Raw genomic sequence first — 17,551 nt, 5'->3', positions numbered from 1 at the left:
GAATAACAAACCTCATCCATCCCTAACATACTGTACCCAAAGTCATGCGGAAATCGCTCCTCCTAAAGTCAATAATAGAAACAAAAATGGAGGTGTGCCGGGAAAAGATTGATAATAATAAATAAAACGTGTCAAAATGTATGAACATGAAATTCAAAGAAAAAGATGGTTGGCCGAATCATCGATGATCGAGGGAGGCTGAGGCCCAAACAAGCCAGCCCAGTTTTCGTCTCTCTTTGAATATATTTTTGAAATTATAAAACATGAATTACTTGTCATACATGAAAAAACATGAATATTTTTTCATGGATGACTCAAATAAGAGATATGTCTCACAAAATACGACTCGTGAGACCGTCTCACACAATAGTTTAGCACAAGATTTGAAGACTTCATATTTTATTTTTTTCTTATTAATATATGTTTTTATCAATTAAATACATTAGACACTTCCAATAATTTTTTTATAAAATAATAATAATTTATTTGAACATATATGTGTGTTTTTACTCAAATTCGTGTTTATTTTTATACAAAATATTCGTATAAAGTGTAACACAATATAAATTTATCGTACGAATGTTAAATTAAATTTCCCAAACATTTAACCTTTCCTTTTAGGAGTGTCAAATCAGGTCACGGCTGTAAGAAAACAACGCGAGCAGTACAATTACCTGTTTCCATCACTTGAATAAATAGGCACCCCTCCAGTCACGTTTTTCTTCCCCCTTCCACGTTTAGCTTTTGCTATACCGACGCCCTACCCCTACCCTCCATTCAATTATTACCCTTAAATCTGCCGCCTGCTCGTACTGATACAGTATAGTCTGCTGTGTGTTGGTGGTGGTTGGGTTTTCCCCGCGTTCGTCATCATCGCCGCCGGGAACGATGTCTTCTGGCAGGTACATGGCGTACTCACCGTCTCCATCCGCACCTCACTCTCCACATATCTCCGCGGCTGCCGGGATTCGCTCCGCCTCTGCTATAGTGGAGCAGGAAAAGTAATTTTCGGGTTCCTGCTTGCTGTGTTTGTTGTATCAATTGGTTTTTGTTGAATTTTACAGTAGATCTTTCAGAAATATGTGGCCCGATTTGCGTCTGTGTTTATGTGATTGAGTCGGTGATGTCAGCTCTGGATGGATATTCACTTTCAGACTATTTCTATATTAAGTAGGAATCATGTTTGATATGCAGTGAGTTTTTTTTTAATTCTTTCGATATTTGATTATCATCTTCCTTGTATAATTTAGATTTGACTTTGAGATGAGCAAAGAACAGGACTTTATATTTAATCTTATTCCAGTGAATCATTTGTGTGGTCATTTGAATAAAGATTGTTATGCAGCCGCTGAATCAATTTTTGGGGAAACTGGGAGAAAGAAAAAAGTAGTAGCCATGCCGATGAGAGATATTTCCTTGGTCAAAGGAACACGTTACTTGATCCATTGTCTTTTTTGCCACATGCTAGGAAATGGGACCAAACCTTTCTCCAGTCTCCCTGGATGCTCCAAAAAACGAAGTCAATTAGAATAAGAATCCATAGCATCCATAGTCTTTACATTCTGCAAAATTTTACAAATGAAAAAAACTTAGCAAAGATCTCCGGGGCTGGACCGGGAACATGAATGTCGATTTACTCAACCAGTAATTTGATGCAGGATTTTTCTTCTCCTGTGGTGTTTTTTAATCCTCAAGTGTGAACTGAATCACTTTATTTTTATCCAAGCATAAAAGTTCAAAGCAGATCTTGGTGATTTAATCATTTTTTGGGTCACCTTTTGTTCTTTCTTACATTACTATTGCTAATGCTGACCCCTAATGATTTCCAATTCATCAGGTATTTATCTGAGTTGTTTGCAGAAAGGAACAAACTCAATCCATTTATGGCTGTGCTACCAAATATCTACCGGTTACTGAATCAAGGTGAGATAAATAATTCCACATGTATCTTTGGTTCAAAAATAATATGGACATCCTTGAACAATCTCATTGCCACCTTAGAGATTAGAACGTGTAAAATGGAACACTTTCTGTGTATATGGTTTGAGTACATTTTCTCCTTCAGGCCAATGCTTGATTGCACCAAATCTCATCAGAGTAACAATTATAAGTACGAAACTAGCTTTTGAAAAAAAGAAAAAAAAATCTCTTTTGGGAAGGGTGTGGGAGATTGTAGATATTACCTTGAGTTTAACTCCAGTTATTCGAATCATGCATAAGAAATTCCTATTTTTTATCATTTTAAATTTAAATTTAACTTTTATCATATAAGATTTACTCATGTTTTTTTTTCAAAGAAGAGCTTGAAAAATAGAGATTTTGACGTCTATTAGGCTTTATGCAGAAGTAACAACTTCTGGTAATAAACAATAGGACTTAATAAGCTCCTTACCGGTTTGTTTTACTAGTTCAGATTAGAGAGCACATGATCTGTTGTGGAATGTTAATGATAATAATGAAAAATATTTTATCTGTTGGGTCTATATGCACTTGATGCAACATTTACCGGGGGTGGAGGTCAAAGGATCATCACATTTCACCCATCTTTATGCACGTCTTAAGTACCTAGGAACAACTGTGACCATCAGTTCCAAACTTTGTACTCAGCAATTGGAAAGCTTGGTAGAATCACTGTTTTACTAGACATTTCATTTTGACCAATGCCTCTTAATGTCCCTTTCTGAAAATCAAATAAAAATACCACAAGATCGAGAAAGAACTTTTTTCACCTGAGATTGAGTATAGATCAATATGCTCAATGTTCATCAGTGACCATATAGCTGGTGAATTTTAAGCTCTGACTTTGTAGTCAGAGGTCATTGCATGCGCGGATGGTAATTGTTACTATCTATTTGAAAGACACTAGATTTTATATGGGAAAATTGAGATCTCAAGTTACTGGGAAGGTAAAAGAACAAGATGAAAGTAAGCCCCAAACAGCTAGCATAAAATGATAAAGACAAAAGAAGGATGCATTAGCAATCAAATGATTGAGGGGCAGAGTGGAAAATTTTAGACACAACTATGATCGAATTGTTGTATGATTGTGTGATGTGGATGTACAGCTGACCTTATACTTGGTCTTGGTGACACATCCTTATTGTCCTTGTGTTGTTGCACAACCTGTTTATTCTGTACATCCATCCATTGAATTTCTCTCTCCATCCTGCTGATCAAGACATAATAAGGATAAATTATCTAGAACAAACTGGCCTTGATACAACTTCATTGAATTTGCAAAATATACATTGCCTTTTCTTAACTTCATTGCTGGAGTGATTAGAAAATGGTATATCTGGGTGAATACAGTTCATTGCCAAAATACAACTGCTTCCTAAGGTCTATCGGCTTTTTGGGTTCAACCTTTATTTGTCCATTCCACTTGCCTTAAACTATGCGCATGTATGTGGTATTCAAATAATTCATGGAGCTATCTTTGCTGATTGGGTGGTTTTATCAAATTATTATCTGTCGGCTTAGGTTTGTCAATTGTCAATTGTCAGTGCACAAGTATCTATTATTCCGCAAATGCATTTGGCTGTGATTTCTTTTTGCTGGGATACATTTTTTGAGGCTTGTCTTGATTCTGGAGGACAGTTAAGACTGACGGATTCCATACAGTCCAAGCATCTCTAATGCTTTGTTGTTAATTAGTTGGAGTTCTTTATTTTCCTTTTTCGTTTTAGTGCTATTCTGATTCTGTCGAAAATAGTGTAATGAAATATCCTTGAAATGTAGAATCTGTTGTCTTTAAGACTGTATCTTCTAAAAGTTCTTTTCTTGGATTCTGCTTTAGGGTGCATGATTATAAAGCTTGAAACAAACAAAAACGGTATACTTGTGTGTAAGACTCTTTGTTAATATTCTGATAACAGTAAAGATTGTAAGTCTGGACTTTGTATGAGTAAAGTAGCGGGCAAACGTCTTTAGGATGACATTGCCATTCTCGGTTGCTGAAATCAAATGTCAGTTGATATATGAAGTGATCCTTTCATCTATTTCTTATCCTCTTATTTTTTTCAATCCCATGTGAATGTGTCTGAGTGGACTCCTAGGTCCTGGAGGTACCTATTTGATATTTTACATTATAGAGTCATCTCGCTATTCGATTCAATTTTGAACAAGATTTCTGAAAGCCCAGGGGTAAAACTGTGTTCTTTATCGAATTATTCTCCCTGGTCTATCTATTACCATGAATGGACTACTGATGTCTAATATCTATGATTTGGTCAATTGGAGATTTACTACAGCTTTTAACTTCACTAGATCTCCTTGTCTTTACTGTGGGGAGTATCGATTTTAACTAACCTGTTGACATAGGTCTTGTCTGTCCATATTGTGGTCAGTGCTCGCTAATTTCTTAACTAATGCTAACTGGTACATCTTGTTCTTGGAAATTGACCTTTTTGAAGCAGAAATATTGCGTGTATCTGCACTGTTGGGGAATGCATCAGTTTTAGAACAAAATGGGCTTGAACATGCAAGCCCCCTGGCTTCAGGAGGAATTTATTCAAACGGAGGAGCTAATGTGAGCATATGGGCATCACCATTTCAATCAGAAGTATGGATACTGACCGTTAACATAACCATTTACTTGATCTAATTTTTTACTTTTTTAGAAAAGTTAACTTTTAACTTTCACTCTGACTTCGTTATTCCATCTCGGTGCATTATAACTTAAAGTTCCCACCGTCTCATGACAGGTGGTTTGAAGCTAGCAATTTCAAGAATGTCGTAGGATTAGCTGAACACATTGATTTTGGAATTTCACAATATTAGTTGGAGTCATTCTGTTGCAGTAATCTGGCATTCAATATGCGACTTATCTTAATAGCTATTGCTAATTGTCTATGGATTACCTGAAAGGGAGGCCACTTACACAGTGGTTTGATATCCATCCTATTTCGACTCCCAGAAAGATTTTGGCATGCTTATTTTTTTTTATTATCCAACATCTTTGTTTGACTTCTAACAGATGCTTAACCTTTCCTCCACTAGCTTGCTATTGGAGCCCTCATTTTTTGTATTACATGATATGCTATTTCAGTGTGTAAGTTCATTTAATATGAATTATCATACTGGGTTGGGTATCCATTAATTTGTTGTTCCATAGTGTACTTTTGCTTGGATGTAAGCATGCATAGGAATGTTCCATCCGTTCAATCTTTAAATTATATATGTTTTTGCAGTTGTGCCTAGTGTGTTTTGAATTTTTGGTTATCTCGTTCTTATAATATGGAAACATTACATATTTTAAGCTATGTGGAATAATAATGTACGCATACAAAGACAGGGATCATCTTCTCACCATTTTAGTGTTGGCCTCCTTACAACATTTGGAGTTATAACTTGCAGATGTCGAGTTTGGTGCTGCCCTCTTCCACACAGAACTGGCTTGGTTCCCAGGGTAGCTCATCAGGTCTTATAGTCAAGCAAACCATACGTGTTGATGTTCCAGTGGATCAATATCCTAATGTACCATTCAGTTTCTCTTCCTCTAAATGGTGTTCTTATATCTCTGATTTTTAGCATATTTTGTCACTTGATATAATGTCTTCTATCGCAGTTCAATTTTGTCGGTCGTCTCCTTGGCCCAAGAGGGAACTCTTTGAAGCGAGTTGAAGCAACTACTGATTGTCGCGTTCTGATCAGAGGCCGTGGCAGCATAAAGGATCCCGTGAAGGTAATTTTGGTTATGTTTTTTTCCTTTGTACATGTGTTTTCATCCTGTCTGATTTGTCTGCCAAAGAGTGCATTGATTCAGTAACTTGTTAATTTTTTATAGAACAACTTCTTATATGCTGCTTGACGATGAATTTCCTCTTTCGAAATATCATTCATCTTTTAGTTTAATCCACGGCAATTTTTTTTTTGTTTAGTCAAATTTTGAGTATTGAGCTATGATTCGCTTTAATCCATCAAATCATCGTAGCTATATTGCACTTTGCATCTTTCTTCGTGAGCTATTTTGTTTGCAATTAGCTTAAGTAACATTTTTCGACACTTTGATCTGAAGGAAGAGGCAATGAGGGGAAAACCAGGATATGAGCATCTTAACGAACCTCTTCACATACTTGTCGAGGCAGAACTTCCAGTTGAGATAATAGATGCGCGTCTGATGCAGGCACGTGAGATACTAGAAGATTTGCTTAAGCCAATGGTAACTTACATCCACTTTCCGAGCACCAGATATGGGATTTAGTTCTTTATCTGTATGTATTTTTCCTGGATTCATCATGACTTAATGCAGGATGAATCTCAAGATTTTTATAAGAAGCAGCAGCTACGAGAACTTGCTATGCTCAACGGCACACTTCGGGAGGAAGGCTCTCAAATGTCTGGTTCTGTATCCCCCTTCAACAGCAGCCTTGGAATGAAAAGGGCAAAAACCCGGGGGTAACCTTTGGTTGCATAAAGTTTGTTAATGCTGAAAAAACAGCAGTTCCCTTGCCAAAAGTGTGCTTACCTTATGCCTCTAGCAGTCATGACGGCACTGGCATGTGCTTTTCTTATACCTGGGGTTCGATATAATAACAATATATTATTGTTCTAGTGGATCTTTAATCAAGGGGCTTGAGTATGTATGTTGCGTAGGCAGTTTGGTCAGAGTATTCCTCTGCTCAAATATTGTCATATTGTTTCATTTATTGTATGCTTGTGACGAGAGTTTTGAAAATTTGGAATTTGTGGGGAGTTGATTGTGCTGTATTTGATAAATTAACGCCAATATTGGTTGTTGCAACACTGACCAGGAGTGGATTGAAATTGTTTCCAAAGAGAATCATGTGGATTAATGTACTACAGTTATTCTGTTGCCTGTATCATTATTTTTTTTTTGGGAGCAAGTATCTGTATTATCTTTTGTTATGTAATACATTGCATTTTAGCAACCATTTACTAGTTTATTTCTATTTATTCACCAAGGTTGGAGTGCCCCATGACTCTATGTCGAGTAATGCCATACCCAAGCCGATTCCATTAGTAATTTAACTATTCAAAATGTTGGAATTTTCTCCGAAAACTCAGAATGACTCTGCATGATTAAAAAAAGAAGAAGACAGTACGAGATGTAAATTGAATTTAAATATAAATATAGGATTTGAATGATAAACAAACAAGAAATTCGAATAGTTCGACAGAATATTCGAGTTGGGCTCGGTCTCTGACTGCTCTCACGTTCATGTTCAACGGCCGTATAGGTTTTAATTATATTAGGTGGGTTGAGATGGATTAATGGGTTGAGAAAATGTCAAATCAACCTACCTATTTGACGATGCGAAATGAGTCGACTCGATTGTCCTAATAAGTTTTTTGCTATATTAGGCGAGTCGGGACCGGCTGACTTGCAACCTCCCGCAAACCCGCTAAACTCTAAATTTATGTATGGAAGCAAAAAAAAGAAAAAATTGTGAATGATGACAAATTAGTCGTTGATTACGCTTATTTATTTCATCTAATACTTGATTCAAATTATATTATAAAATATTACAATATCCATATATATTGATTTATACATCATTTATCATCTCTTCTTACAAGCTAAATAGAGCTAAAGTATAATAATTGAAATTTGTATCTCAATGCAAACTGTAGTTTCATTTCAAATTATAGAAAAGATTATAAAGAAATTAAATTTTAATCACTCAATTTCAAATCGACCAATTTAAATGGAATCTTGCTCAAAGTATAAAGTCTTGTTATTGATGAATAATCACTCAATAATAATTAAAATACTCTCGAGTAAAAATATTTTGATATGTTAATACATAAAAATATGTTTACGATCGAGGAAGAATATATATATATATATATATATATATAATTTGATTATTTTTATTTGGATTTTTGAAACCAGATTGCCCCTTTTAAATGTTTGACCTCCCCTCGTGTGTTGTCTTCCAATCTTGATTAAAATTATATATTTATATTAATGAATTTGAAATTAATGATTTATACATATAATTTTAGGTTGGATTTCAAATGACGATTAATTATTTTTTAGTAATTGTGGTGAATTTTAAGTATGAATCCTTAAATTCAAATGTAACACACGATTGTGCTTGGGTGATATTTCAACTTTGTCGTAATTATCATTGCATATGCGTGAATTTTCAGTGAATGAATCTACTCACTTAAATTAATCCAAGCAACTAAACGTTTTTGAAATTTATGAATCCTTCCATCCAGTGTTTTTTAAAATATATATATATATATATATATATGATCATTTGTATTTTGAACTTTGTTAAAAATATTATTTTAATAATATTTTATATCAATGATTTAATTTTTTGTTTAAAAAGTATAGATATAACTATATTTGATAATAATATTAGATTTAATGATTTAATATTTTAAAAAGTATAGATATAACTATATTCGATTATCACAAAAGCTAATATGAGGTTGTTTCACGATTCAAATTTGTGAAATGGATATCCGACTCGACCCAACTCATGCAAAAAATTGCTTCTGACGATATGTATGGATATGATCGATCCGTTTCACAGATATGAAAACATTGATTCCATCCAAACCCCACTTTAAGAGAGTTTTCATATATAAAATTTCTCAATCCTTTAAAATAAACTAAATTATTATTTGTCATTAAATTAATAGATCCTTGTCATTCTTCAATATATTTTACTTTATCGTTGATCTACATGTAACACGACTAGACATAATCAAATTAGGAACACGATTAAAATTAGTCAAACGTTATTTACCTTAATAACGGTGGGATTAAGCTGTTGTCAACTGTGTATTGAAGAAGGCCGCAACTCCGTAACCTACCAAAACTACCCCAACGAACTCTTCATGTATAATCGATTCCTCTCGTAAATTCCGAGAGACAAAAAAGAAGTCATAATTAATCCATATAATAATTTTGCCGATATTAATCTATTTAAGATCTCTATCAAATTTGAGATATTAACGTAGATGAATTATATGCTTACATACGTCGGTCTTACGTGAGATGAGCTAACTCTGCTCGTATATACAATAATAAGTAATATTTTTGGCATAAAAATAATAATTTTCATCATTCTCGTAAAATTGATTCGTGACATACTCTCGTTTGTTTTTAAATAAATTGTTAAATTATATTATTCTAAAAAAAATAATTAAATTAGAAGACACCGTACGCATAAATTTCTGTGTGGGGAAATAAAGATACTAGAAATGACCTTTTTCCAGTAGAAATGAAGCATACGACACGTAAGAGAATATAAGGAACAACTGGTTGTTAAATAAGCGGAGGGAGGAACCTTCAGATTTTGGTTGAGTGTCGAGATAGAAAATATAACAGAACAGGAAAAAATCTATACACAAAAGCATTTATACGCTACACATCTGTATATCTTGTACAAATATATATATAGAGAGAAATAATTAGAGTCAGATCTTTGGTTTGGATCTCAGTCGCGGAAAATTTTTCGGGGAATTTTGTATTTTTGGAGAAAACTCTCGTTTTCCAAGATTTTTGGTCGTGCATTGCGTGATTTTGATTCTTCATTTAATAAGTGCGAGAAAAATCTATGCAATAGGCGTTCGAGGATTGCGATCCAGCTGCTATCGATTGTCCGAGGTTTATTCGTAAGTTGCTCTTCGCTTTTCTTCTATCGTTATATCGTGATAGCTTTGGCGTGAATTGATTTATGCAATGGAACTGTATGATTTGCATGTTTTATTTTGCTGTTTTCGGAATTTTTTTAATGTTTTTTGGATTAAACGTCGGGTGAGATCCGGGGAATTTAATGACATTGTTGAAGTTTAAGTTTATGGAGATTTTAGGTGTCGTAGATGGGAGAAATTACTGTTTCCGTTATCTGATTTACGGAATAGTTTCTGTCCTTCACTAAGGCAATTTTATTAAATGTTTTCGCTGTGTCGGTTCAACAGTTGATTAGTGCATTTTGAGCTGAAAATGCAGAAAAAGTATTTGAGCATGAAGTTTTCTCATGGAACTGGATTTTACGGATTGGAATAGCTTGTTCTCTCCCTAGCGGACCATGAAATTGCTTATGAAATTGTGGTAGTAAGTTTGAAATGTAAATTTTCCAGATCTGGTGTGAATTGCTGTCAAAATTTACATGAGTTGTTTGTTAGAAGATTTTGAGATTTCTCTATGAAAAATAAATTCGCGGGAAATATCTGAGGAAGCAAAGAAAGGAAAGAAAGCGCTTGCGCGCATACCATCTTGAACCTATCAGGACATATGCACAAAAAATTTCTGTCTTTTCATGATTCAATATTTGGAATTTGGATTATTCTCTTTCCTTATAAATGATCCTTTCACGCATTTTATTATTCATGAAAGTATGTGCTACATATCCACTGATTATGTTGAAGATGCAGTGCTGCTTGAGTTTTGATGGTCCTTTACCAATAATTTTTGAACATTGAGGATCAAACTTTTTTTCCTTCTGCACCAGCATTTTCTTCTGAACCCAGCTGATATGTCAGGTGTGTGCTTATTAGCTACTCTTCATTATATGATTTATTTACACCATCAATACTCGGCCATGGTGCTTTCATATTATGAACGGGCTTCTGAATCATTCTCACCCCAAACATCATTGTTTGATATGTTAGGCTTTGAAGTAATGGAGCTGAATGATGAAATGAATGATCGGAAATCAGATTATGAAAATTCTGAAGATGAAAGAAGAAGATCAAAAAACGGGCCTCTAAAGAAGAAAGCTATAAACGCTTCAAACAAGCTTACACATTCTCTCAAAAAAAGAGGGAAAAGGAAAGTTGATTTTAGAGTGTCTTCTGTTTCCATTGAGGATGTACGGGACGCAAGAGAGGAGAGTACTGTCTGCGAACTGCGTCAAAAGCTACTTGATAAGGATTTATTACCAGTTAGACTTGATGATTACCATACTTTGCTGAGGTGAGTCTTTTTTAGCTTTTCTGGTCGTTGGCTCCCATCCTCTTTGCACATTGTGATTTTCACGTGAATATGTTTGATTGTGATATACTGCAATTAAAGGGGCTTCAAACTAGAGCAATTGACTCATAAATAAATTGTAACACTTTTATAGACTGTAACGTTATAAATTTTTCGTCACTGTTTTCTTTCCTATGTAGTTAGCAAGTTAATTTCCTTGTCGTGGGAGAAATTATGAAAAGAAAAATAAACACGTGTTTTTCAACATTTCTTTTGATGCTTGAAGTTAAGTTGACTCTTGAATGTGTCGATTTAATGAGCATACTAGTTTCTATCTCTTGTAAATCCTGAAGAAGCTTCCAAGAGGTGGGTGTGATCGTTGTAAGATGGGGTTTCCTTTTCCTGGATTCTAAAATTTTCCCTTGTAGAACAAAGATAATAGATAGACGAAAATTCTGTCTCTCTTGTCCTTAATTTAATGGAATCCTAGCTTGTTCTATGTTTTTCTGCAATGATGCGTATTGATTTACTCTTACTTTACTAACTCTGATTTCTAGGTTTTTAAAAGCTAGAGACTTCAACATTGACAAGACAACTAAAATGTGGGAAGAAATGCTTAACTGGAGGAAAAAATTTGGAGCCGACACAATACTGGAGGTAAATATATAGCACACAGTAAACTAGGAGACGGAGCTTTAAATTTTCCTTTTCATTCCCGAATTTGATCCTGTGCTTGCCATGTGATCGTGATTACCCTATGGAACTCTGATTTTTTAACAGAGAGTCTTTGTGATTATAGCACTATGCTGTCATATGTTACCCACCAACTACTGGCTTTCAGGACTTTGAATTCGAGGAGCTGGATGAAGTCTTGCAATATTATCCCCAAGGATATCATGGAGTCGATAGAGAAGGAAGGCCTGTTTACATTGAAAGGCTTGGAAAAGCTCACCCTAGCAAACTGATGCGCATCACTTCAATTGAACGATACTTGAAATATCATGTTCAGGAATTTGAAAGGGCTATATATGAGAAGTTCCAAGCTTGTTCCATTGCTGAAAAGAGAAGAATCTGTTCAACAACTACAATTTTGGACGTACATGGCCTGGTTTGTCGATTTAACCTTCAAATTTAATAATTTTGATGTTAGTTTCTACTTTACTTTGAATTACTCATGTGTCACCTGAATAAAATATTTCCTTCAGTTTGTAGGGTCCAAAATTAATTTTTTAGCCTAAGGATTATTTGTCATTGTTCTTAGATTGTTAACCTGTTGATTGTCCCAAAATACTGAAATTTCTATAGATTTCTTTTTGTTAATAATGAAAATGCTTCGAGTATATGGTGATTCATTTTAAAATAATTTCATGGATGGTGACTCTAGGGGGTTAAAAATTTCACACAGACTGCAGCCAGTCTATTAGCAGCCATGGCAAAGATTGACAACAGTTACTATCCAGAGGTACTTTTGTTCTCTGAAGTCGATTTTGCTTCAAATCAGAAACATCTTTTTCAGACATCAGTAGTGATCTATTTGATTTGTGTGTGCCCAATTTTTGCAGACACTACATTGCATGTATATTGTTAATGCTGGACCAGGCTTCAAGAAGGTTCTTTGGCCTGCTGCACAGAAGTTTTTGGATGCTAAAACTATTGCAAAGATCCGCGTAAAGGATATGCGTAGTTTGTTCAAACATTACTGTCTATTTTCTAGTTACTGCAATTCCATTTAATTGTATGTATTTGTTCACTTTGTAACAGGTTTTGGACCCTAAATCTACGTGGAAACTACTGGAAATCATCGACCCTAGGTTTACTTGACTCTGTTTCTACCTCAAATATGACTTCCAATAAAAAAATATCATATGCATCTTTCTTTCTTTTTTTAAAAAAATTTACAGCCAGTTACCTGACTTTTTGGGTGGATCATGCATTTGCAATGTTGAGGGAGGTTGCCTGAGGTCTAATAAGGGTCCTTGGAATGATCCCGAAGTAATGAAGGTAGATTTACCCCCTTGTTGTTCTTGAACTTGTGACTTGCTTTCTCTTGCAAGGTAGTTCGACTGTCTATTTCTAGCTTGTATATAATGCAGAAGCATCTGTGGTAAGGCAGATATCTCAATTAGCAAATGACCAACAGAAAATTCACCCATGCAGTAGGACCCGATCGCTGAAGGTAATAAATGCAACAAATTTGAATTTGGTTCAAGTAAAAACTCCACAATTTACCGATACCGACTGTCTAATTATCAGGGGAGAAGCAGTAATACACACACATTTGAATCAGGATCACTTGCTGAGGATCCTTGTTCTCCATCTAGACACGCGGGACCCTTGTCCCCAAGACTGGACCCTGTTCACGAAGAGGTGAGTTTGATTAGGGAAACTTAAAATTATTAATTTGTTATGATGTTTCCTTGTTTTTTATGTATACTTGTTCCTGCTCCACCAACGTCCTTATCATGTGATGTATGGCATGTTTCTCCTACACCCTTGTCACTATCGCACTGGTGGATTGTCCCTGTGTAGTTGCTTGCATTTTTACTCACGTGGATGAAAAATTCTGATTGGTGTAGGCCAGTACATCCGATCCTTGTATCTACTATAGCTGTGATGATTGTTTTAGTTCAGCAGATAAAGATTGTGACCATGAACAAGGAGGGGAAAACAAGTTTTTCAATATTGACCGTGTTGGATATTCAAATGGCTATGCAAGACCAAATATTGAAGGTCTGTGTTTTTACAATATTATCATGCTGGTTTTTGTAATTTGATGTATGATATTATTGCTTGGACATTTTTGAAAATGTTCAGTTGACCGACCATGCATTTTTGCATAGTTGTTGCATCCATGCTTAAGTCTCTTTTTTCCTTCCATGTTTAACACGATACAATTGTTCTGCCTTGATGATGTGAGTGGGTAAAGAAATCCAATGTTGATAAAGTTGGTTGATATTTTCATATTTTAATAACATTATTCCATATGATACCCCGTTTCCTGATTGTATTAGGTACTCCAGTCATGAATTGGTTGGAGGCTATCCAAGAGAAAATTCTGAAGAGAAGTTTCCGGTGTATGACGAAAACATTAATATCCATCATCATCAAGCTTTTTTCAGTTACTCGGGATGCTCCCGTTGAATATTGGAGGAGACAGACATACATACATCCATCCCATATGTTGGAAAATGAACCAGAACCAATTGCTGAGTTGACCATTGGTACGGAAACTGTTAATGAAGAGGATAGGTTCATTCCATGTGTCCAACGTCTTCAAAGACTGGAAAATTTGTTGGAGCAGATCAACAAGAAGCGTGCTGAAATTCCACAAGAGAAGGAGCAAATGCTTGAACAATCACTGGATCGGATCAAATCTGTCGAAGTTGACCTTGAAAAGACAAAGCGGGTAAAGGTCATGCTTTATTTACTGAAAGATTCTAGAATGGACGAATTGACCCATTCTTGTGTTTGTTCCAGTTAATACAAGCTACAGTGATAAAACAGCTCGAGATTACCGAGTTGCTGGAGAATATACGGGAAACCAGATTCCACGTAAGTAATTTGTCCAAGCAGAGTAAACTTTTAATAATTTCTTATCTTTCTCGATCCCTGTCCCCTCCCTCCTCCCATCAATGTTCAAGGATACATCTATTTTTCCTTTCTCTTGTCTTTTAGTATGTTAAACTTCTGTCATTGCCAAATCTATCTTTAAGCAATATTGAACTTTCATTTCGCAGAGGCGCAGATTGTTCTGTTAAGTAGCGGTTAGTCAGATATGAATTCAACTCCACAGCAGGTAGCGATATTTTGGTATTAAGAACCATAACTCATTTGTGCGAGGACCTGGAAATAGCAGCATCTTACATTTTTCCTGCCTGAGGTGTCTTTTTCCACACCGTTGCAACATAGCTAAGCTGAAGAAAATCTTTACACACATCATTACTTTTATTAGTAAAGAATCAATAATTTGTTTTCAGTTGCATGCCCTTGGGCCATGGAAAATCTTTACACACATCATTACTTTTGTTAGTAAAGAATCAATAATTTGTTTTCAGTTACACATGCCCTTAGGGCATGCACATGGTACTGTATAGTGAGCATAGTCCGATGTAAATAAACTCTTGAAATGAGTATAGAAATATTTATTGGGATATGGGTAGAGGTTGAAAGACTTAATTTTTAGTTTCTTTTCTGTAATGTTGATGGAATCATATTACACCATTCATTTGTTTACGTTGACCTAGTGCAATCAGGCCTTTCTTGGAGTTCTTCAATTCATGTTTGTTGGAATTTTATGTTTTTTTGTTACCTTCTTCAGGCATGAACCTCCTTGGTTTTGTTGATTGTGCCTTTTGTGCAATGTTGCAAGCATCATTTCAATTCTGGTAACTTTTTATTGACATCGTTTCGTGTATGAACTTGTATTGTTTCGTGTGCTGATTATATTTTATTCTTATGTTTTATGACGGACTCCTTATCACTTATCAGTATTCAACAAGAATTTAGAGTGCCAATGGGCTTGGTTAATTGTCCCTGCCGGGTGGAATCGGGTTTCTAGAACTAAAGCCCGGTTCTGAAGTCATGATTGAAATTCGAAAGCTGAAGCGCCAGTCGAGGAACTAATAAGAAAAATCCCATTTCTTTAAATCGGGGTTGGGTTCTGATTGAACTATTAACGATAATAGTTTTTTTTTTTTTTAAATTCTCTTCGTATAGAAACAGCTCATCTATTCGAGTTGAATTTTGTAATGTTCTTCAAATCTTAGATTAAAAACAGTATGCCGGGATTATTTATGGAAGAAAAAAAAACTGGGTGCGTAGGGAAATCAGATTCGGTTTAATTAGATTGAATTCTGTTGTGTTGGAAACTTGGATCGATTTACAAGGTTCCTCTTCCTGGAAACTGCTGGCACCAGCCCATCTGTATCCAATTAAGGAAAAGTTAGGAAGCCCTTTTGGTTGGACACTACCAATTCATCTTACCTATAACAAAGAAAAGTGAGTAAATAACCGACTCATAATTAGCTGACATCATTAATTTGCGTAGAATATTCTATTTATATAGTTAGATGGAAAGATAAATTTACAGTTATCATTAATTCATAATTTCACCTGTTGCATACGAACAAAGTCTTGGCCGAATTATTGTTTGTGTTTTATGCAATTTTACAAAGATTTTATTATATTTAATAATTTACAATATGCCATTTAATTTATCTAGCTTGTGGTGCACTTCAATATATTTTAAATCAAGTTGTTGATGGTATCAAGGGAATTAGAAAAAGCACGCATTTCGATATTTAGAGTTTTTTTTTTTTAATTGAAAACGAATAGGATAGATTTTAAAAATAATATACATATTGGCTTTTAAGTTTTTATCGAGTTTCTAAGTCGGGTCTATAATATAAACCAGCGCTTATTGGCTTATTGGCACGTGATGTGTGCATATGTGACTGCATAGTTTTATTTTCATTCTCACTTTATCATTTTGTATTTTTATCAAATTTAAAATACGATTTTGTTCCATTTTTTATTATAATATAAAAAAGAAAAGTGTTAATATTTATTGAGTAAATTATTAGCTACAATTTTTTAATCAACATTTTATTTATGTACCTTGAAAATAATATTAAATTTTTTTTCTCCAAAGAATAAAAATTTTTATAAATAAAAATATAAATATATTTATTTTTTAAAATATAAAAATTATATATATAATTATTTACGTTAACTAAACTCATAATATTATAACATTTTTGATAATTCTACCAATCACATTAATATATTTAAGTTGTTTAAAATAATTAGTTATACAAATATTTTAACAGTTTATTTATAAAATAAGATATCACAGCCTATAAATTCTTAAACAAGTTATAAAATTATAAATTATTTTAAATAAATTTAATCAAATTCCACAACAAACTAGTTCTTACTTAGGTTTTCCAACATTGGAATTTCAAGATGAATAAGTTACTCAAAGAAATTTTCAGACTCGTTTATTTCAATTGTATATGTATAATTTTCACGGCTTTCAACTAATAATTGGCAACTTGTACGTTCCCTATTGATGCAAACGTGGTTGATCAAGTACCAAAGAAAGCATGGGAGTCGTTGGAGTTGCCCGAAGGACCTATAACGAGGGGACGTAGCAAGAAGTTTAAAGAAGCACTTCAAGGACTCATGATGAACTACCAATGAGGATCTACAAATTGGGTGACTAAATTAGAGGAGGTTGGGAATCATGGGAATAATATTGGAGGTCTTTGGAATGCTATTCAAGTTCAATTGCCGAAGGTCCAGCGCACCCGCGCTAAAACAGGGACCGCACCCGCGGTCCATGATAATCGAATTTAAAAAAAATTCCCGAAGCTGCACCGCACCCGTGGTCGTATCATCAGCGCACCCGCGGTCTTCACTTTCGTGTCAAATTTGCTAGTTATCTTAATTAACCCTTTTTACACTACTTTTTATGCTTTATTGATTATATATGCATTGTATCAGACCATGAACGAAATAATTTCAGACTTTAAACATATTATTGGAGATTTCTCTCAATATTCAAGGCATTTTGCTTTGATCTTCAACATAAATCAAACTTATCAAAGATTGTATCTTTGTGACGTTTGTCGATTGTTTTCGCACGGATTGTCA

At 34.5% G+C, this 17,551-nt stretch overlaps 2 protein-coding genes across 2 annotated transcripts; both read left to right on the top strand.

Annotated features, from left to right (window-relative positions):
- Positions 1–701: 701 nt before the first annotated feature.
- Positions 702–6,824, top strand: LOC142542731 (KH domain-containing protein At5g56140-like). The gene is made up of 7 exons (XM_075649526.1): positions 702–1,001; positions 1,838–1,923; positions 4,416–4,561; positions 5,356–5,475; positions 5,567–5,683; positions 6,017–6,160; positions 6,251–6,824. Exons 1-7 carry the CDS (start codon positions 889–891, stop codon positions 6,398–6,400), a joined length of 876 nt encoding a protein of 291 aa, XP_075505641.1. The 5' UTR covers positions 702–888; the 3' UTR covers positions 6,401–6,824.
- A 2,395-nt stretch (positions 6,825–9,219) lies between these two features.
- Positions 9,220–15,134, top strand: LOC142542729 (phosphatidylinositol/phosphatidylcholine transfer protein SFH13-like). Its single transcript, XM_075649525.1, has 15 exons — positions 9,220–9,597; positions 10,360–10,467; positions 10,597–10,900; positions 11,455–11,554; positions 11,739–12,005; positions 12,282–12,359; positions 12,460–12,564; positions 12,659–12,708; positions 12,799–12,898; positions 12,975–13,073; positions 13,151–13,264; positions 13,474–13,627; positions 13,909–14,303; positions 14,375–14,449; positions 14,635–15,134. The coding sequence occupies exons 2-15, from the start codon at positions 10,461–10,463 to the stop codon at positions 14,653–14,655; spliced, it is 1,869 nt and encodes a 622-aa protein (XP_075505640.1). The 5' UTR covers positions 9,220–9,597; positions 10,360–10,460; the 3' UTR covers positions 14,656–15,134.
- Positions 15,135–17,551: the final 2,417 nt, after the last annotated feature.

This window comes from Primulina tabacum, chromosome 4 (assembly GCF_025594145.1).
Source record: "Primulina tabacum isolate GXHZ01 chromosome 4, ASM2559414v2, whole genome shotgun sequence".
Taxonomy (NCBI): domain Eukaryota; kingdom Viridiplantae; phylum Streptophyta; class Magnoliopsida; order Lamiales; family Gesneriaceae; genus Primulina; species Primulina tabacum.
This window is presented reverse-complemented; position numbering and strand designations above follow the sequence as displayed.

Bases quoted from the DNA above. Each gene is read 5' to 3' on its own strand.
- LOC142542729 (XM_075649525.1), top strand. The intron at 12,899-12,974 runs GTAGATTTACCC...GTCTATTTCTAG, and splicing joins ATGATCCCGAAGTAATGAAG to CTTGTATATAATGCAGAAGC. The intron at 14,450-14,634 runs GTAAGTAATTTG...TTCATTTCGCAG, and splicing joins TACGGGAAACCAGATTCCAC to AGGCGCAGATTGTTCTGTTA.
- LOC142542731 (XM_075649526.1), top strand. From the start codon at position 889: ATGTCTTCTGGCAGGTACATGGCGTACTCACCGTCTCCATCCGCACCT. The intron at 1,924-4,415 runs GTGAGATAAATA...TTTTTGAAGCAG, and splicing joins CTACCGGTTACTGAATCAAG to AAATATTGCGTGTATCTGCA. The intron at 4,562-5,355 runs GTATGGATACTG...TATAACTTGCAG, and splicing joins CATCACCATTTCAATCAGAA to ATGTCGAGTTTGGTGCTGCC.